The 21,717-nt window shown below is 46.6% G+C and overlaps 1 protein-coding gene across 2 annotated transcripts; it reads right to left on the minus strand.

Moving 5' to 3' along the window:
- Positions 1–4,447: 4,447 nt before the first annotated feature.
- On the minus strand, positions 4,448–17,908 carry BCL9 (BCL9 transcription coactivator). 2 transcript variants are annotated; one of them, XM_054206570.1, is made up of 7 exons: positions 17,773–17,903; positions 15,870–16,183; positions 14,789–14,978; positions 14,203–14,302; positions 11,545–13,774; positions 9,729–9,989; positions 4,448–8,351 (listed from the first exon to the last, which is right to left on the minus strand). In XM_054206570.1, exons 1-7 carry the CDS (start codon positions 17,823–17,825, stop codon positions 7,234–7,236), a joined length of 4,266 nt encoding a protein of 1,421 aa, XP_054062545.1. In that variant the 5' UTR covers positions 17,826–17,903; the 3' UTR covers positions 4,448–7,233. The 2 variants fall into 2 exon arrangements, with proteins under 2 accessions (XP_054062545.1, XP_054062537.1); XM_054206562.1 differs by having other exon boundaries at positions 4,449–8,351; positions 15,870–16,186; positions 17,773–17,908.
- Between the last annotated feature and the right edge of the window lie 3,809 nt (positions 17,909–21,717).

Below are 21,717 nucleotides of genomic sequence, written 5' to 3' on the forward strand. Positions count from 1 at the left end.
GCACAGAGAGGCTGCAAACAGCAAGGGAGAGAACAGAGCTGTTTAAATTGCCCTGCTGCTTCAGGAATATGCGAGAAAACATACCTGTTCCTCATACGCTGGGACTGTGGGATGAAGCCCAGCTTGCTCTGTACTACCAGACTTGAGAACTTTGACATAACGATTGCTTTTATGTATGGCAAACTGCAGAAGCCACTGTGCCTTTTCCTTTCTTTTGTCGTGTTGGAGGGTTGCTCTGCAGACAGATGAGCTTCCCAAATTGCATAGCATTTATCTACCCCATCTTGAGGGCGTTCTTGTGCACACAAAACCTCTCCAAAGGGACAGAAGGCCTTCAAACCTCTTCCCTGCACTCCTGTAATTATAGAAATTCTGCTGCTAACATGGAAAACAACCGCAGTGGGCCAAGTACAAGAATATGCACTCTTGGTGAACTCTGCTTAATGTACTTTAAACAGGGAAGTCTGGGGAGTTGCTATTGACTTCAGCTTCAAGCAGCTTCGCATCTATTTTGTGCTTGCTGAAACAGGAATATACCAGCATAGCCAACAGAAGTACTTCTAGCTGAGATGATGACACTTTTCCGGTAAGACAGTACTAAGGATCACTATGTTGCCAAAATCCCCATTTTTTTCAAATCAGTAAATAAAAGTTGGATCCTGACCTACTTTCTTTGGGATGTGTAAGGACTAAAATAGGGGGACCACTTACTAAAACAGCCCTGCAGTTTTGGTTCTGCATTACCCCTTCTCGCTTAGCAAAAGGAGACTGCAGTGATGTTAATGTAAGTCATTGACAGATATGTGACTGGAGGCACTATGGTACCTTCTCCCTGAGAAGCGTGGGCTGGATTTACCTCTACTCTTTCATTAGCCTGCCCCCACCACAATTACATGTTGACACTATGCACAGTGAACAGAATAATTTGAATACTAAATACATTGCTGGAGGTCTCCCTGAACTGCTATTAGAAGCTGTCAAAAAAGCAAACAAAACATTGTTATTTTCCACCAAGTTTTTATACAGCCTAAAAACATAATGCCATCATATAGAAATCAACGGTCCACCCTTGCTTAGAACAGCGAGTTCTGCTCTTATCAAGCTCTCTCTTATGCACGGTATAAAGTATTTGGAGAAGTATTTGGAAACATGAGGCATACAATTGCAAGTTATTTGTGAGGCACGGACAGCTTGGGAAAGGGGTATCAGGGAAGAGCATCAGAAGCTTTGGCCATACCAGAATACAAAGCAGGAATTCACATACCTTCTCCTAAAAAAGAGCTAGGAGCATCTCCCAGCAAAACCAACCAGCAGCCAGGTGAAAAACGACAACACAGTCAAGACCCACAGAACTCGGCAGCGCGAGCTGTCCTAGCACACCTAAGATTGTTAAAGGGCACTGCACTCACACCATTAAAATAATCCCATCATTCTAGGCAGGGTAACATACGTTTTTAGTAACAGCAGAAGACCTCAGAAGGACAGGCCAGCTTCTTGGCAGTGGCAAGGAAGAAGCTTCTACTGGGAACAGATTATTTCATCACTGTCTCTTATGGGGTTTCTGCAGTGCCCTCTGCACCCTGCTCCAGCCTCACCTTTCCCCTTGGTGTGGAAGTGGCTGGGGCCACACATTGGTCCCATCCCACAGAGTAACTCCATGGTATTCATGACCCACAGTATGAAGGAGGAGTTATTTCTGAGCACAACTACCGTAAATAATGATTTTGGAAGAGGACTGGTGGGACAGTGGAAGAGTTTTAGGACCACAGGACACAGGTAAGTGGGAAGTGCTGAACTGCAAACACTGTGTGGAAGAACGGAGGCATTTCTGAGAACATGGAATAAAAATTTCCAGAAATCAAGAATTTCCCAAGGAGCCAGTAAGTGCATTTTCATGAATCGGCCAACTCTTTGCAAGAACTGGGAAAGACACAAATCCTAGGGGACAGAAAAAGAAATCCAAAACTTTCTTATCCTGGGCTGTTAATACGAGAACTGCCGACTTAAGCAGCTAACATGTTCAACCTCAGGTTCCCTCAAACTTAAGCTGAAGCTGCTAACCCATGTTAGTCTGCCTCCCTTGCAATTTTAGTCGAATGCAGTGTATGCAGGTTGGTCAACTTAAACCTAATAGACTTTTTTTTCCATTTTGCATTGCAAACCTATCCTCATATAGTATGTTTCGTTTAAGGCAATGTTAGTATAGTAGGTAATTGGCAGAAAATATCATGGAATGGTTTGGGTTGGAAGGGACATTAAAGATCATCTAGTTCCAACCCCCTGCAATGGGCAGGGACATCTTCCACTAGGCCAGGCTGCCCATCCAACCTGGCCCCAAGGAAGGGGCATCCACAACTTCCCTGGGCAACCTGGCTCAGTGTCTCACCACCCTCACAGTAAAGAATTTCTTCCTGATATCTAATCTAAATCTCCCCTCTTTCAGTTTAAAAAAGCTGTTACCCCTCATCCTATCACTACACTCCCTGATAAAGAGTCCCTCCCCATCTCTCCTGTAGGCCCCCTTTAGGTACTGGAAGGCTGCTATAAGGTCTCCCTGGAGCCTTCTCTTCCCCAGGCTGAACAACCCCAACTCTCATCCTGTCCTCATGGGAGAGGTGCTCCAGCACTCGGATCACCTTTGTGGCCCTCCTCTGGACTCGCTCCAGCAGGTCCATGTCCTTCTTATGCTGGTACGTCAACTTAAATTCAGGGGTTTGTTTTCTCCTCATGTAAAACATCTTCCTTCAAAGTTTCCAGTATCACAGACAAAACAGCATCACTTTTCTTTCCTGCCTCATGCTCTGACTCAAACAAAACCAATCGTAAGCTTAAAACCTGAGTGCGTGATGAATCATGAGGACCTACATCTTGAAAGGTTTGCTGGTTGAAAGTCAAAAGGAGATCAAGAACGTAGTGAGCTTGGTGTATTTTTCAATAAAACCAATATAATAAAGCTAGCAGTTTGGGTCTTTTTAACGCCTGAAGAACACTCCTGATAATGTGCTTTAACCTTAAGCAGAAAGAGCATGATAAAGCTAGGTGTTACACATTACCACAACAAAAACCATTAACAGAAATAACTGGAAACTTTGTGGACTAGCTAAAAATGGAAAAATCTTTAAATTAGAGGTCACCTCACCAGAATGATGGCACACAGCACGTGTGCAAGACAACTTACCTTCTTTAAGTTAAGAATTACTACCATTGATACAGTGAAGTGCGTTTTACTAAACACAGGCCTATATCAAGCATGGATCATTTCTCCTCCATAAATATCAAAACAGGGAACAGGTTTCAGCCAACAGCCTGCTAAGACTGCATGAGGAAAGCATTCGCCATCATAAGTGCAGAAGACCACCAGCAGTGAAACGTAGCTTTTTCTGCCATCAGAATGAAAACCAGCACAGTAGACGTTCAGCATACCAAAGCACTGCAAAATTATGTCCTGCATATACCATATTTGTAATAGCCCTAACACTTTAGCACCACAAATGCTGAGTTGTAAGTCTAAGAAGCGCGTTTAGGATTCATACTTACCCTTAGGAATAGTCAGGCACCCACATCTACTCCAAGTCAGGATACGTGTATTGTACCAGGAACACCACCAAGCATTCAAATCTCAGCCAAGACTGATGTAGATTAGATCTCCACATACTGGTCTGTCTTCTGAAATGTTACCCATTAGATACCACTCAGAGGTCAGGACTAAACTCTGAAGGCTGGCTACTTGCTTGTCACGTTCTTTGGTAGATTAACTAGCCCATGATACAGCTATAAAGCTTGAGTTTATTTGGACCATGCTTAAAACTACCAGTGTACTTCACAGATGACCCGTCTGCAATAGCCTACTACTTTAAAACAAACAGATTTCAAATATTTTAAACTTTTGATTTAGCAGGCGCGTTACTTTGCGTTTCAGAAGTTCACCATCTGCTGGGTTTACCTTTTAAGTCTCTCCACACTCCGGCTGCGCAGCCATCTGGGATGAGATAATTTGAACAGCAGACTGTTTCCTCCCATGTTACTAGAGAGGAAGAGCAGCCAAGCATGTATGAATAAAGTCTATTTCATTCTTTCAAACAAAGGTGGAGGATGATTTGAAAGTTTAAAGGAAAAAAAAAGAGGGGAAGAAAACTAAAAATGGCAACCCCACTTTCCGTCTTCAACTGCACCATGACTACCAGAGCTGAGTCACAGTTACTATCGATTATAAATAAGCAGGAGAGAACAGAGTCTGACTTACAGATCCCAAGGTGAATTTGCAAGGCTGGCAGCTAGAAAGCTTTTTCATTTGCGAAGCAAGAAGAGGAGAAGTAGAATCAGAGCAAAACAAAGAAGCTCAGTCTACATCTACTGAGTAGTTTTTCTGACCGGAGCCAGCAAAGGCATTAGCATCTCTTGTCCATCAGCTTGTGCAAATCAGGCAACGCCACTGAGGTTAAGTGCACCTATGCAGACTCAGGAGAATCCAAATCTTCTGCATTTTCTGTAAGAAAAAATCTCGTTAAGATGCCAAATACCAGCATCTTAAATCAGACAAACACAGAAGGAACTTTAATTATCCAGCATTTGTAAAATGTATCCTTTCACTATCAAGCGGCTTTGAAACAGTGAATCCCCTATGCTAATTCTTCTAGAATAAGTTGCAGTCATCTCAAATCCTTTGCTATTCAAAATACCTCAACAGGCATAGGAGGCACCGAGAAAGGCTGTTGAAACAAACAAACAACCAACCCTCCAGGTTATTTTTATGTCGATCAAGAAGTTTGCTTTGTTCAACATGGTAAAAACAGTGAGGAGTCGCGACAGAAGTAGCAACACTTAAAAAGGCTGCACTGTGTCAATTCCCGTGCAAGGTCCTCAAAGGAAGCTGTGCAACCATTTAAAGAAGAGGTAACTCCACTCTACAGAAATAACACTTACTGTGTCATTGTCAGCTCTTTCTAAAATCTTGACAAGTCTGTGCTTCAGGCACGCTGCTTGTCTTGTTAGAGGGAAGCACCACAACATACATCCCACACTTTGTCAAAAGAGTAATTCTCACCCAAAATCATTGCAAATTTGCATGACAGCACAAAGGTGAATTTGGAAGCAGGCAACAGAAGGCTCTGAGGCTTGCGTGCCTCCAACGGCGCGTGGCTTCACTCATTTTGTAACACTAGCAACAAAACTTTGGTTAGCTGGCCATGGACAGCAATTCTTTTTCCACCTATTAAGGATCAGTTAACTCTGAAAAACTCTCACGCACAAGCATAACAAAGATATTCATTCTCCACACGAAGTGTTACATTAATAGCCAGCCCCTTGAGGAAACTACTCATTGAAATAATTTCAAGTAACAGTAAGTGGAAGAAAGAACAAAGATTACACGCTCCATATACAGTGCTGGGGGACCAGAGAGCAGACAGCCACAGAGCCCGCTCCCTGCTCTACAGATCCACATCTGGCTCCTCCCGGTCTTCTCCAGGAGCGGGGCTCAACTCCCGATCAATGTTTTGGCATCCAGTCTTTCACTCCTCAGACAAAACCATAAAACCTTCTTGTTGAAATTCTCTCAAAGGGAAAGTTTGAGAAGACAGGGGATTAGGAAGCGATCGATGAGAACTGCGGCAAAGCAACAATTTACCCAGCAGGGTTGTCTTGATAAAAATCTGCTCACTGACAATTTCTCTCTCACCTTTGTTATTTAAGTTCACCTTTTCTCTGCTATCTCAGCCTCTGAGTGCCAGCAGTCAGAGACCCTACTCAATCCAAAGGCCCCAGGGGGACACACAACCACAGTGCCCTGCACAGCCTTCTGCTGCTTCGGGAAAGCTCAAAACCGCACACCTTGTAGTGCTGCAAACTCTCACCTGGAGGAAGTGACGGAGACACCAAGTTTCATCTATTCCTTGACCCTCAACAAACTGAGGAAGAAAGGCTGTAACTATCATCCCTGTGGCATCCTGAAATAAGACCTCACTCTGAGGCAAAACAAAATCATTTGAGGATTAAGCAAGCAGGATTGCAAGGAGCACGCAGACCAGACTTTTAGGAGCTGCCAAAGTTTACCACACCTGGCCTCTGCACTGGCTGTGACCATGAGGAAGAGCAAACAGTCATCTGGCCAACCAGATGATGTACATAGCAACAACTGGACTGGATAAAGAAGACAGTTCATTTTTGTAAGAAACAATATATTTTATTTTTCTGACACCACAGCCCTGGCGAGTGGTTTTGTACCAAATTTAATGTAGGTTACACAGAACGTTTTACGCTGGGGAGGAAAAAAAAATAACCACAAAAAAAATCCTGGATAACTTTTAGTGTCTGTTCCACTCCCACATTAATAAAATCACTTGGGGTTTCTAAGAAAAGGAGAATAGGAAACAGTGAGAGAGACTACTGTAGGATGTAACAGTGTCCAAGTCCAGCCCCTTCCTAAAAGTGGGAAGAGTCCCCACGTGAGGAGAGGCTCTCCTAGATTTACTCCCCAAAATAACACAATGTATTGCAGCTGCCATAGGAGGAGACAGACGGGGGACGGAGAGAGAGAGAAGCCTATTTAATAAAGAGTGGGAGGGAGAGACAGAAGGTGCTGGACAGCACGCCATAATTTGAAAAATATGTCCTTAACTTATTATTTATTTCTTTTAAAAGATTCCCCTCACTGAACTTAAGTTCCTTTTTGTGCTTTTCATTAATACTCTGCTCTGAGGTCGTAGTTTGGTTTTTCTATACATTGGAGTTGAAGGAAAATAGTCCGAAGTTCTGAAGATGGATTCTCCACCTAAAGTAAACAGCCTAGAATCCCATTCTCCTCTCACCCCAAAGACTAAAGTCTCTGCTAAAATCCCTTTTACAATATAGTACAGTACACAAAAAACCCCAAAGATAACCGAGAGTCCTGGGAGAAGCCAGTCCGAAGGACGTAAACATACAGAGAATGGTGCAACTTGTGACAAATGGCAATTCTCAAAATACAGCTACAGATTCTCAAAGCAGGTGCCGTCACGGGATACCCAAGTCCACAAAAATAATTTTTAAAAAATAAATCTTAAAAAAAAAACAACCTGTTAAAATGAATAATTTTTTTTCAGGTAATTCCATACATTCGAGATTTCCCAAAGAGTCCTCTGGTCTCTTTTCACCTATTGCATGGCCAAACTGTACTCCTGAAGCTCCCAAAAAAGCCCTCAGGACTTGGAATCTCATCTTGACAAGGATCAGAACATCCAGTCTTATGGTAGCAGCTTAAAACATCATGTTCCCTGGGTTTCCAGGGCCTTGGCTAAATCCTCCCATGCCAACGTCAGCAGCCATACCTCGGGGCCTCATCTGGGGGGGAATCATGATGTTTTGTTGGGGTCCCATCATGCCCTGCATTGACATCATCATACCAGGTGACCCTACAGGGCCCGGGTGGCTGTACAGCCCCGCGGGGGCTCGGTCCTTGCCTGGGATCATGCCCACAGCGGCCACGGGGTTACTCATTAGCGCGGGCTGCCCAGGCATCGCCGTTTGTGCTGGTGACATCATGCGGTGGTGTGGCCCCATCATGCCTTGCTGCAGGAAGGCAGGCGGTCTCATCGGGTTATGACCTGGCATGGATGGAGCTGTCCCAAGAGGGATATCTGGAGTTCCCACTGGCCCGGGGCCCCCCATGCCAGGCAACGTTAGTCCCATCCTTGGGGTCTGCTCTCCTATCATCCCCTGCATGTGGGAGAACCCAGGCCCAGGACCCTGTGGCTGCTTGCGGCCTGGCACCTCCCCACGAGGGAAATACTGTAGTGTCTGGCTAGGCTTCTCTGACGGGATAATCCTGGACAGGTCAAACTCGGGTATTCCCGTGGCTCCAGGACGAATGACCTCCTGCAGCTCTGGATCGGTGAAAACCGAAGGCATATTGTTTCCAAGAACAGTGAAGGAGTCCGGACCCCCAGGGCCTCCAGTCTTGCAAAGTGCTGGATCTGTCGAGCTTTGGGGCAGGTTGGTAGGACGCCCTAGAGGTCCTTCTCCATGGAAGCCCATTCCCGCTGGGAAGTTGCCTTGTCCACCGCTGGGCCCGTTGTGTGGAAATGGCACCTGCTGTGGAGGGGACTGTACAGGAGGGAACCCCTGTGGGAAGCCCAGGCGTCCTTGAGGTACCATTGGAGACTCCTGGGAACCGTGCCCCATCATCGGATTGTGTGACATCAGGCCAGGTCCCACAGGGACCCCATGAGGAGGTATATTGGGTCCCATAGCATTTGGAGAGGGCATCTGGTTGTTATGGGAAAGAGGCTGGGTCATTCCCATTGGGCTAAGGGTTGGCATTGGACCCACTGGGTTTGGACCTGAAATTCGAGGATTCTGAGAATTAATGCCCATTCCTAGGGAAGAAATAAGGAATCACATTTAGATAGCAGCCAACAGCAATCAAAGCTATCAGAGAGCTTTCTGCGAGGTTACCAAATCCACACACTCACACAGATTAGTGCTAGTAAAAAGCATCAGTAGTGGCTCTGGAAAATGCTGTTTTAACCAGAAAAAAAATCAATGCCATCTGCACAGTAACTTCCCTAAGGTTGTCACTGCCCTATCAAAAAGTGACTACAGCTTGCTCTATAAGTAAGATATTAACCCAACCCATAACTTTACTGCTTCCCTGGCAGTCTAGATGACACAGGCAGTAACAAACATGTCTGTGGCAGATTATCAGCACAGGGACACTTGACCACTGGGAGGTGACTGAATCTCCCTTCAAAATTCAAGAAGTGATGAATCTCGTAACCCTCGTAAGACTAGGAGGCAGCAATCAATGAGGTTAATGAGCTATCATCATGAACTTATTCAATTAGCCAGCTTCCCCAGGTATATTCAGCCACTCTGATCATTACTGTGTGAAACAGACAGCAAAGCTACAGGTAAACTCATCAAGAATTCATTACCAGTTGCTGCTCTCATGAAACATCCACTCATCCCCTTTTTCAACTATGTTAATTCAACTGGGTGGAGGGGCTACAGCCTACTTTTGTATTAAATGTATACCCACAAATATTAAGCTATCAGTAGGGACTGGATTTCTCATATAAACATGGTCACCCATAAGACAGCCGAAAAGGACAATGTTTTATTTTACTTTTCCTTCAACTCTCTCAGGCAGGGACCAGGACAGTTTCCCCTCAGTCCTGGCTGAGGTCACCTGCCGTTACACATTGCCTATATGAAAAGATGTATGTTTTAAGAAAGCACTCTAACACTCTCTTTTGTAACAAAGGCAATCCACAAAACCCAGGAAACGCAGGAAAAGATCAGTGTCAAAAAAAGACCAACCAACCAAAAAACCAAAACACCCAAACCAAAACCCAAAACCTGTGAAGCTTCTATGACACTGCCTTAAGACAGGGGAAGAATGGTTCCATCAGGATAAAATATTGTAGGTTTGACCCTTATTCCCATGAGCAGCCTGCACTCACACATGTAATTCCAATCTGCCTGAGTGGAAATCTCACCTATACATACAGGTTTTCCAGATTAGACACCTTCTGGAGAACAGACGCTTTCTGGACAGAAAAAAAAGTGGTTGCAAGGAGAATTCCATTTCCCCATTTCAGAGAATTGCAACTGCCTTCCTCAAAACAACCAATGGCTATATACTCTTCCAGGCTTTTCCCCTCTCACCATCTTCATTTGATGAAGCTTCCATAAAAATCACCCTCACTGTATTGCCTGATATCTTGGGCTTATGTTTTCTTTGAATTTCATACCTGGTACGCTGTTCATAGGTGGCAAGTTTGGGGAACGTGCTGGAGGGGAGTCATCATCCGAGCTGGCCACAGTTTTGATGGCATCGTGATAGAGCGGTGTAGAGCTGGGCATGGCAAATTTGGACATCCTGGACATCATAATGGAGAGGGGATTCTGGGAGAGGGTTGGCTCTGGAGGCATTGTATAAGGACTGCTAGAGGGAAGATTTCCAGGGAGAGTCACAGGAGCAGACTGGCTGACTGTGGAAGGAGGCGGACCACCTTAGGAAAAAAAGAAAAGAAAAAGAAAGAAAGGGACTTTAATTTTTTTTCCTTCTTATAATTTTTTTCTTAAATCACACCTTTTTCTCCCAGAAATCTCAAAAACTAGAAATCCCTTTTATTGCAAGAAACCATCTGACTAATGCAGTCAACACCTGTGAAAGGTAACCAGAAAAAATTAGCCTACTGGTCAAGATGGTTAACATTTGATATCCTGGATTCTGTGCTTCTACTGGAACTACCTGGAGCCTCTATAAATCCATATGAAGAATTAACAGGTAAGTCTGAAAATCCTACTATTCAACTTCCATACACTGAAGACCGACTTAAGTACCAGGTCTAGCCATAACAAATTAGATCTATACCTGCACCCACCAAATGTCAGCTGTAACTCCTTTCCCTTTTTCTTTAGGAGGCAACAAACAAGCACAAGAGACAAAGGCAGCACAAGAGCTGTAGCAGATATTATGCTAAGACATGCGAGCAGATTTCTGACAAGCTGCATCAGCAACTACAAGTAAAACTCCCTGTTTATGTTCCATTTCAGGTTTTAGATACACATATTTACAGCTCATTCCAGTTAAAGAAGCGTTCTCTGCACCTATTAGCTTAACATCATCCTTTGCTCTCCCAAAACTAGAAATAACTTAACTGCACTTCCAGTTTCCTTTGTTCTTCACCGATGAATTTCATGCCACCCAGACCACATGTGAAGGAAGATGCTAAACCTAATCTAAGTTGTACTGAAAATTCACTGCACATTCCACAGCTCCTCCCCCTCCCGAAAAAGGAAAGATGAATAGAGAATACAAAAATCCTGCAATGCCAAAACATTACGCTTTGGAGGAGCTGCATGCAAAAGTATTTGTTAAGCACAATGCTAGGCATGGACTAAAGCACTTGGTTCTGACTTGTTGGCGCTTGGGTTCACACCAGGCATGGCCTCAGTGGCCACGACGGACACTAACATCCAGGCTCCCTTCCCAAGCACAGACACCCGGACAGCAACCCCGGCAAAACCGCCACCGCTGGTCCCCGGGTGCCCCGGCAGGCAGGTCCCGGCCACCGCCGCGCCGTTACTCGCAGCAGCACTAGAGGGCAACGTGGGCAAGCGGCTCGGCTCCCGGCCAGGAGACCTTCCCGGGCTGGAAGGCCACCCAGTGCTGCGGCGCTGGGAAACCGGGACAGAGGTGCGAATATGCTCTGGGGTGAGCTGCGGAGGGTTTGGGAGCAGGAAGGAGAAGGCAGTGGTGTGCCACCAACAGCCCACAGATGTTCAGGAGGAGAGAGGGTAGTGCCAGCACCTGCACCTCAAGAGCCCAGGCATGGCACAGTAGCATGCAAACCCACAAATACAACAGGAGGAGGAAAAGCATTTGCTTTTCCATTCTCCATTTGCATAGAGACCCTTGGCACAGCCTCTCCCTCAGACGGGCAAAGCACCGTCTAGCTTCTGCCACCCTGCAAGAAACCACCTCCCTCCCCTTGCTGCACACCTCGGGGTAACCCGACATGAACCCAGGAGCCAAATCCAGCTAGCAGAGGCGGCACTCACCCGACTCCACATTCCCCAGCATGGCTGGAGAAGACATGGTGAGAGATGCCTTGTGGTTCGGGGGAATCCCAGGGCTCTGCAAAGGAGGCTTTGGAGATGAAGTCCATCCGGGAGAAGGTGCAGGGAGAGACGGAGACTTGAGGTGGACAGGAGAAGCAGCAGCAGACCCCAAGACAGGGGGGGACTTAATGGAGGCAGCAGCAGCTGCGGCAGTGGGGCCCGCAAGCATTCCTGCCAGCTGGGAGGGCGTCTGAGGGGACTTGAGGTTCCCCGAGGGAGACCCCATCATGGGAGACTGGACCTGGCGCATCGTGGGGGACTTCAGGGGGTTGATCCCTGGCGAATGCACCTGACCAGCTGCGGAGATATCCAAGGGCTTGCGGCCGAGGCTGCGCTGCGCAGGGGGAGCAGTGTTGAGGCTATTAGGGTTACTGGTGGGATTGAGAGGTAGTGGCGGCATGTGGCTGAGCCGGTTGTTAGTCCTTTGGTCAGGCCCGATCTGTTCTCTGAGATTTCGGAGACCGACTCCTGGGCCCTGAGACATGGGAAGGAAAGGCCTGGGACCCATGCCATACTCCTGCTGCGGGTGCTCCCCAAACGGCAGCGGCACCATTTTCTGCTGAGAGGAGAGCATCTCTGAGACACCGGGGCGCAGTTTCATCATCTCTTCTGGCCCGACTCCTGCCTCCCTCAGCTTCTGAGGGACCAGGGGTGGGTTGGAGCCCATGCTGACATTCATGCCCATGTCCCCCTTCATGCTGCCAGGGCCCATCCCAAATTCCAGCTCCCTGCTAGAGGCCATTTGTGGGGGTATTCCTTTCGGGAAGTCCCCCCTGGAGGGGCTCATCGGCCCTTCCACCGGCATGCGAGGGAAGATGGGGTTGTTCCCAGACTCCATGTGTCTCTGGGAGGGCATCATTCTGTTTATGTCCATTCCGGGCCTGATGCCTTCCATGTTCAGGCCAGGAGGGAGGCCCATCTGTTTCTCAGCCAGCTGTTGCTGATAGAGTTCTTCGGGCAGGCCCTGCGGATTGGGGAAACGCTCCCCTCGGCCAGGGCCGCTGAAGACACCCTGGCCAGGAGGGAAGTTTCGGCCATCTGGGATTTTTGGCACATCATCTGGCCAACTAACTCCCGAAAGCCCAGGCCGGGAGGCTGGATTCGGGACATTGGGGCCCTCCATGTCAGGGTTCATCATTCCTGCAAAACCAGGCAGGCGCATCTGGCTCCCGGGCACGTTGGGATGAGGGGCCATGCCCCTGGGGGGCAGAGAGTGTGACATGTTCATGCCTTCAGGGAAGGGCTCCGGACCCCCAGGTCCCCAGCCCTCCCCAGGGGTCATCTGGTAGGGAGGGGGAGGGCCTCGGACCACCCCACGAGGCCCGTGCTGATGGACCATCATGTCCTGCAAGGAACACTGCTGCACAACCACTTGCTCTTGCTTTCTTCTCTTCTCCTCATAAAACTCCTGCTGCAGCTTGAGCCAGGCCACCTGCTCAGGAGTCATGTGGTCCAGGTGGTCTGGGCCTATGGGTCCTGACTGGGAGTTCATTGGTGGTGGCCCCATTTCATCTGGGGAAAAAGGCATGTCCCTGTGTCCTTGAGGGCCAAACGGAGCCCCTCCATCTGTCCGAGACCCTGACCCTTTGCCTAAACTTTGGGATTGAGCCATCATGGCCTGAATCGGCCCTTCGGGTTTCTTTTGGGGACCATCCAGCACCCCAGCATTTGGGGGTGGCCCCCCACTTTGCCCTCCCGCAAACTCCTTCTCATCAGGGAAGAGCATGCGCTGTATGTCTCTCAGGGTCTGCAACGAGCGCTCTCGATGCTCCAGCTGCTCCTGTGACAGTCCATCTGGATTCTCACCCAAACTAGATGGGTCCCCACCAGACACCTGCTGGGGAGGACCTTTGGGGTCTGCAGCGGAGCTATTGCTACCTTGGGAAACTGGACTAACTGCTCGATTATTGGGAGTCGAACTCTGCCCAAATCCTTCTGTCTGCAATGGGGTAGAGTTGGCAGGGCTGCCCACAGACATCACTTTGCTTTCCACGCTGGGACTGTCCTGATCTATGGGACACGGGGGGCCAGTGGATTTGGATACCGGCACTGACACAGGTGGAGTCGGCTGCATTTTGGCATTCTGGGGAGGGTTCTGGTCCGGGGCGGCAGGGGGCTGCGGCTGTGGCAGGGGCTTGGGTTCAGTCCGAAGTGCAGTGATCTGGGGGTTCTGCAAGAGAAAGCCACATAGAATCACATGCTGTCACTTGCTCTTCTTACAGCCATATCACATAAGCAGCAGTGCAAACGACATGTCCTGTCTCAAGACCACCAGCCCACACTTTGCAAGGAAGGGTGGCCTTCATGCAGTGATTACAGAGCAGCATCTTGGCCATGCAGAAACCCATTTTGCTCAAGTATTACAAGGGGTACCCCCTGCTTCTGTGCTAGCTCTGCATGAGCAATGGGTCCGAAATATACCACCCAAATATTGCAAGACTCAAGCTCTATTTGCAGAAGGGTAGGACAACAACTGTCTCTCTCTTTTCCACCGTAAACCTTATTTCAGTGTGTAAATATCATCCATCTCTTTGAATCACACACACACACAAGCACATTTACTGTTTCCCTTCCCACCCACATGCAGGTATTGCCTACCAAGGGTACAGTGTTTCGTTCCGCCTTGCTGTTTGAGATGTTCTGGATATGAAAGGACACAATGGTTTCCACCTGTCCCTTCAGCACAGCTTCTGCAGCCCTGCAAAGACAGACAGACAGACGCACATATCCAGTTGAAGCTAAGAATCAACTTTTCTTAATCACCCTCCCTTCTATCCTTCAGCTGGCAGAAGGGTGAAAGACTTAACCACACATATTTCACTCTAGATGAGTAGCAAAGGAAAAATGCTTACACATCTACAAACTCATCAGCATTCAGGGTTCGTGTCTCAGTTTAAGCCATCCTGGCTGCTACTCACTGCATGAATTGCAAAACAATATCTGCCAGCATTTGCCAGGAAAAAAAAACCAAACCACAAAAACACCCACACCTCAGAGGAATAACTAACTACTTCTCAGAGGACAAGAGGTAGTGACATTCTCCACTCCAGCATCCCCAAAACAAGTCACAACTTCTTGCTACAAGAACGCACTTTATGGAGAAAATGCACTTGAGAATCTCTTAAAAAGGGAGCACAAACATAGGCCCCAGTCCTTGAAGACATTCAAGCATCTACCTACTTACTTGTTGGCCATCTCAGTAGAAAAGACGTAAACCACTTTGGATGGAGTCTTCTGCCCACTTGCCGGCTCCAAAGTGGCAGTCAGGCCATGGGAAGGTGTGGAAGACCTTGGGGCTGAAGCATTTGAAGGAGTCATGGAGTGTGGTGTGTGCTGAGACTCCTGGGACTTCACATGATCACCAGAATTGCAGTCTGGAAGGGGAGAAAGAGGAAAAGAGAGGGATCACTACCTTGGGAGCTCTTTGGAAACCATTTCTGGAAGACGATCAGAGCTTTTCCTCCTCTGAAATTTCGCGCTGCTCCCTCATGCACTACTAAAGGCAATTTTTCTGTTACACTATGCATCTTCCCATCCAATGCCACGCTGTCCTTCAGGCACCACTGGGAGAAAGTTCCCTTCCAAGGCAAGTGGCATTTCCCAGAGACGATCACTTTGAAATCTCTAACGGCCACACAGCCTAACAGGGAAACTACACACTAAAATGAACAAATATAAATATGTCTGCACCCAAGGAGATCACTCTGTGCAAAACTTTACTTTTCTTTTTTCCCTTCAGCCACCTTAGCCAGGTGACAACAAAGGAAAGATGGACAACTGCATATCTACTCTGTTTTCACAGAGGCAATGTTGGAGCCAGGAACAGAACGCAGAAATCCCAACCCTCTGGCTTGTGTTACCAGTCAGGGTGCTACGGGTTATGTATCTGTGTTGACAAAACAGGCTTGCATATTGTTCAAATCCCCAGTTACAACAGAGCAGTTCCTGAAAGGCCAAAGGCCAGAAGGAAACCAACAGGTTGCATTTGTACTTTCAAATCCTCTGGGGGACTTTCAGAGTTACAAAGGAACTTTCCCACCAGAGTCAGGTCTGCACTTTAACTGAGCGTGAACAGGTCATTTAACGATGCCAGCCATGACAACCTCTCCTCTTTGCCTGCTCTCAAGACCTTTACACTTCGTTGGCTGGAACTTACAGAACCCCAGACAAATAAATGTTTTGCTAACACTTGCATAGCAATTCTCCATCTCACAGAGGACTCAGACTAATTGTCTGCACTTGCGCATGAAGCCTACCAAACATACCTTTGATTTCAGGGTCGTCATTAGGAGTCCCAGCTTCCCTCTGTTCAAAGGAGTCTGCCGAAATGCTCCTCTCTCTCTTCCCCTTCCCCTTGGCACCATTTCCAGCCCCATTCTTCAGCCCCATGCTCCCACCTGGGCCAGGGAGCACTTTGGGGGGGTGACCTCCACTTTTGGGGTCACAGGGAGAGGGCTGGGATTGGCTGGTGGAGCCCCCTTGTTTGCCCTGGTTGGAAAATTTGGAATCCAGCTGGGGGTTGCCAGATGGGGACATCACTGTAGGGGGGCGGACCATCACCTCCTGCTTTGATTTGGGGCTACTGGGGACAGAGCAAAAAAAAGGAAAAGGAAAAAAAAAAGTGACAAATCACAGCATTAATTCATTCAACCCTGTAGGAACAGATTACAGAGAAGCAGAAATAACCACTGCCACCTTTGCAAGCTAAGACAATTGCTGACAAATAAAAAGTGCCTGCAAGCTTAGAATCACACAGGTGCTTTTTTGAACATGCCCTGAAAGGGTTATTATTCAAGATGGGATCTCATTGCTCAAGAAGGCACCAGGGCAAGCTACAGACCTGCCAGATCCCAGGAACTGCTGTCACATGAGGACCTACCTCTGGGGCTTCTGTCAATAAAGACAACGGTTTCTATGTGCACAGAGAAGCGCCTCACACCAAGACCAGCTCAGAGTAAACAAACAAGGCACAATAAAGTTCACCTCACCACTCTCCTGGACCCCAACTACAGGCTGCAGCTCTGATCAGAGCAGACCCCCCCCCCCCCTTGCACCTCCCTATCCAGTTCTACAGGGAGCACAAGGAAAACCCAGCATTACTGCAGCATTCATCATACATTGGGGCGAGCTGCCAGGAAAACACAAACCTCTGACCGTGAAAACAATTAAACCAGCTACAACCTGCCTCTGAATAAGGAAAGAGAAGGATACCATCTCCCTGCATGCTCCTGCAAAATGGGGCAGATGAAGCTTCTTTAATTTGCCAAAGGAGATTCAGAGTCTTTCCTTCCCTGTTCCATTCAGCAAATTGCATCCTAAAAATATTTTGCTTCTCTGGGTTTTACAGACATATTAGCCACCCCTTCCTCCTCACCCTCCAGTTACTCCTTTGCTATCAGATCTTCTGTATTGTGTTTTCCCATCCTCGCTACCACTTCTAACAGGCAGCGCTTGCTAGCATCCTCACTGTGGGACTCGCACAAGCTGTTTCCTCCTTTGGACAGACATCTGACTCAGAGGCATTCCCTCTGAATTACTCTTAAGCTCCAGATGACCTCTAGAAGCAAATAATCAAACTCAAGAATGCTGTCAATCAGACCATTGTAAGTCCTTGGACACTGCTTCACTTCCATATTTTTCCCCTTCCAAATTAGCAGAGGAGAGATGCTGACCTGCTGCACTGGCAGGTGAATGATGCAGAGGATCTCAGTGCACAGCTGATCAGTTCTCCAGGCTGTTTAGGCCAGTAATACCGAGGAAGCATTTTGTGTGAAAGTACAGACAGAGAGACCTTCTGCTGCCCAACAACCCCTCGGGGAAACAGATAATTAGAAGAGGGGGAAGGAAAAAAAAAACAAACCCAAAATATATAGAAACAGCATGTTTACTCTCCTACAGCCTATTCAGACACCTGATAGGAGGGAGGAGGGCGCAAGGAACGTAGAATCCACACCTTGCAGGTTTGCAGCTTTCAGCTCATCCTAAGCCTAGCAAACATGGAGACTTGTCAGCACTATGCAGACAGTGCTCAGGTACTCGGCAGGTCCGATGGGAGCATAAAGGAGGACCGGTAAGTCCCATGCACCAGTCCTTGGCTAATCCTGCAGCAGAGCAGGGACGGCATCATGCACCAATCCAGAGCAGCTGCCTGCAGGCTCTTCTCCTTACCTCTGTGTGTTGCCTGATGGGGAGTTCCTCACTTTGGGGTTACTGGAATGCATTGACAGAAATCCTGAGCTCACAGTCTCACACGCACGCAGATGGGCTCTCGTCAAGTTCCTCTGGGGAGTGTGCTGCCAGAGGCAGCGTCGAAGTACTTTCTGCCACCCGCTTCTCTCAATGCTGGCTGTCTGCTTGCCTTTTTTCTCTTCGCTCCTCTCTGGTTTTGCACTGGGCGCTTCCCTCCTGCAGCTCCAGCATTCTCTAGACGCGTGCCTCCTGCTGCCCAGGGGAAGTCTCGCATCTCCAGGGCACACTTGAAGACAAGAGAAAACCAGTGAGGAACTTCCCAAGCAGATGTGTCTGGTGTGAAGCAGTAAATGGCTATTCTTCCCCCATTACTGAGAAGATACTGGAAAAGAGCTTTCAGATGCACACAGTACAGCTGTGTATTTCGAACCAGAGGCAGTGAGGCCATCTTCCCTTCATCCAAAACAAATTACTCTGGAGTCAAAAAAACAGGGAAGTGCCTTGTATCTGGACACTTTGATTCCGCATCTGTGCTCAGCTTGAAGGCACCTCACAGCAAGTCAGTAGGAAGCCAAAATTACAAATCCCCAACATGACTTAGCTATCCAGAATTCCCCTGTGAATGGTTGTAATCTGATATTTCTTAAGAACATAAACTCCGCTCAAATCTTTTCTGTCTCCTTGGTCCAATATAACTGGACATATGTTCAATGATGTGTGCTAAGGGTTGCACAAAGGGAGGAAAATAAAATAAAATGCCTTCCTGACCACCTGTACTCAACCAGCTATGCTGTGATTACTCTGAAAATACCAGAGGTTAGTCACTCATTTTATCTGTTAGCAAAGCCAAGAGATCACTAGAGAACTACCCCTCTAAATTTGCTCAGAAACACAAAAACAAACTATTGAGGCTTTAAAAAAGAAAAGGGAAAAAAATAAAAAGCACTTTTTCAGCTTCTTTCTAAGAAACAATATACATGATGCAGGCAATAAGGCACATAAAAGTGTTTCTGGAGGAGGAAACTATTGAACGTTACTGTTTACGTCCTTTGGGCTAAATTATTTTGGAACAAATTTCTGTCTTGTTTATGTTCCAACAAAATCTCTCCTGTTCATCTCACCTACTCAGATGCAAATCCACTTAATTTAGAATCTAACCAAGATTTATTGTTAATGTATTAAGCATTGCTAGTTAAATATTATTCAAATGTAAATATTCCCTGTATTCCTTCTCAGCACCAAAGAAGCAGTTTCTTCCTGTGTATATCAAATGAAACAAAATAAATGTCACCAGACTGGGAGTGTCTTGAAATTTATGAAGAAACTACTGTTAAAATTGCATTTAGAAAACAAAAATTGGTTTGCTTACACGCTGACACCAGAGGATCAAGAAACATGGGTGCTAGAGGACCACCTCTGGCCAAGAAGAGTTATCAGTAACAGGTAGTATTGAGCACCAAAAGTTATCTTCTTGCGAGGTTGTGCCATTACACTTTTTAGTGACTTTGCACTGCTGTACTTTAACATGATAGTGCTCCACACTGTAGTTGTTCCATGAAGGTCTGCATCATCTCCAAGAATTCTCCTCTCTACCACATGCCTCCTTCATGAGCCAGAGAAATCATCCTGATCCCTATTCTCACCTCCACTGTGCTGCACAAACCCATTAGTGCAGGGAATGTTTCAGCAATAAAGGTCTCGTTTTTAATGCCTCCTATTAGGCAGCATCAGATGAACTCCAGTCTGAGCCACACACTGCACAGGATCCACACGCTTCTCCAGTTATCCCACTGATTTTGAGAACAATGTCAGAGTTACACTATTACCATTGTTACTACCATCATGTTACTACCATCATAACCAACCAACTGAAGCTGATGCTATACAGATACATGAAAGAGAAGAGGAGAGAACACCTTCATAAGTATCTAGATTGTACCGTCTTTGCATGCAAATTTGGCTCTCCTGTCTCTTTTGACAACAAAACCATAACATTATCAACAGCACCCAACTCCACTTTTCAAAAGAGATTTATGCATCTGTAAAAGTCAGTGGAACTTGGTGATACTTCAGGGTTCTCACTTAAGGTGAAGATATGGCTAAAAATACGGTGAATTTCAGTTGAAAAAGAAAAAAGGAACAATAGCATTAAAGTGAGCAGAACTCAATGCTAAAAGCAGGATGTAGATGTTTGATGAACTTAAGTACTCTAGTTGTTTCATCCTCTGCTTTTCCATTTTTGATATTTATGCATTATCATGTTACCTTTTATTATAAGATGAGCATTTTCTCAGACTCACAGTCTTGCACAGTACAGTGAGAAAACACGAAGAACAGAATCAAGATCACACTGTCTGCACAATATTTCTGACATCACCAAACTTTCAAGTACTTCACAGGGGTGGGGGAGGAACCTCCAATGTTTAACCCTACTTTTTTTTTATCCCATATACATGTATCTTCCATCCATTAGAACTGATGCGATCTGCAGGGAAACTGTATTTTCCAATCTCAGTTCAAATTTCTTCTTACCAGAGAGAGCTATAAAGGATACATCAATATATTCATTGGTGGAACAACGGCAACTTAACTTCCTCCACTTCTCATTTCTGCACACTGGGAATGTACCATCTTTTATAATGTGAAATGGAATGCCTCATGATTCCTCTAAATGCACTTCTAACATACATATGTTTGGGAATCTAGGGTTCAATAATGGAAAAGGTCTATCTAGAGAAATGTATTTTTGCAGCTGGAGTCTGCCTGCCATAGCAAAGCATTTATCATTGCTCTAAAATTAGAGGTAGGGTCACTGACAGTGAACGGTCAAGCCACTTTTCAAGACATTTTGGCAAGCTACATACAATGCTGTATCTTCAGGATTGCTTTAAGGCATGCTAGGCAATGGCTGCAGGGAAACGGTATGGTTCAACTGGCTACTCATTCTCAACACCGCTCTTCTGACCACATCAGGGAAAGATCTGAATGGGAACTAACCCAAGGGAAACAACAGGAATCTCTATTCAGCTGGATTAGTCTGGTTGATCATGTAACCACATCAGTGCCACTGCAAGCTCAAAGGAGAAGGCGAAAACAAGTGAAAAGTAGCCTCACTCCATTTGGTTGCAGCTTACAATTTCGATAACTTAAAATTACTTCAACCCTCAATTGCAGAGACAAAAGAGATGGACCGCATTTGTGGAGATATGATATGTCCTCGCCTTTCCAACGAGTAGCTTACCAAGACCCCTGGTGTCACGACACGGCAGTACTCATTGTGGAGGCCATGAGTTGCGGACCACTCAACTCACAAAAAAAGATCACCTGGAAGAAGAAGAGAGGAAGAGTTTCACCAAGAATGCACAGCTTGGCTCCCATGCATCCAGCCACAGAAGCAGAGCAATCAAAACTTGCTCTGAACTACTGACAAGGGGAAATCTCATCTCAGACTGGCAAGATTTCTCAGCACCAAAAAAGCCACCACCAGACTGGAAGAGTCTGAAGATGCGTGCTGCACACAGAAGGGAAATAGGTCTGACCTGCTTTAGCACTCCCACATTTGAGCTAGCTGCATTCCCATGAGCTCATCTGTGCTTAGAGAAGCTGGCACAATGCTTGGACACGTAACCTCCCCTTCTCTGCACCCATCTCTCTTCAAAGGCTCACCTTCCCCTCACTATGTGCCCAGCAACTTCTGCCAAACCCCTGTGCTTCGTATATACAACCTCCTCCACAGCCAGACAATGTATAAATAAAAACATCAAGCAACAGGTAAAGCCAGGCAATCACATCTAGGGGAAAACCAGGCAGGTTTTAGACGGAAGAAGCACTATCTACTGTTCTGGGAGCTTCTACTTCACATCATTGTGCTACACACAGGGAGAAGGGAATGCAATTGCAAACCTTCCTAAGTAACACATACTA

Source organism: Rissa tridactyla, chromosome 1, assembly GCF_028500815.1.
Source record: "Rissa tridactyla isolate bRisTri1 chromosome 1, bRisTri1.patW.cur.20221130, whole genome shotgun sequence".
Lineage (NCBI taxonomy): Eukaryota > Metazoa > Chordata > Aves > Charadriiformes > Laridae > Rissa > Rissa tridactyla.

Bases quoted from the DNA above. Each gene is read 5' to 3' on its own strand.
- BCL9 (XM_054206562.1), bottom strand. From the start codon at position 17,825: ATGCATTCCAGTAACCCCAAAGTGAGGAACTCCCCATCAGGCAACACA. The intron at 16,187-17,772 runs GTAAGGAGAAGA...CTCTGTCCCCAG, and splicing joins CCATCAGGCAACACACAGAG to TAGCCCCAAATCAAAGCAGG. The intron at 13,775-14,202 runs GTAGGCAATACC...TTTCTCTTGCAG, and splicing joins AACGAAACACTGTACCCTTG to AACCCCCAGATCACTGCACT.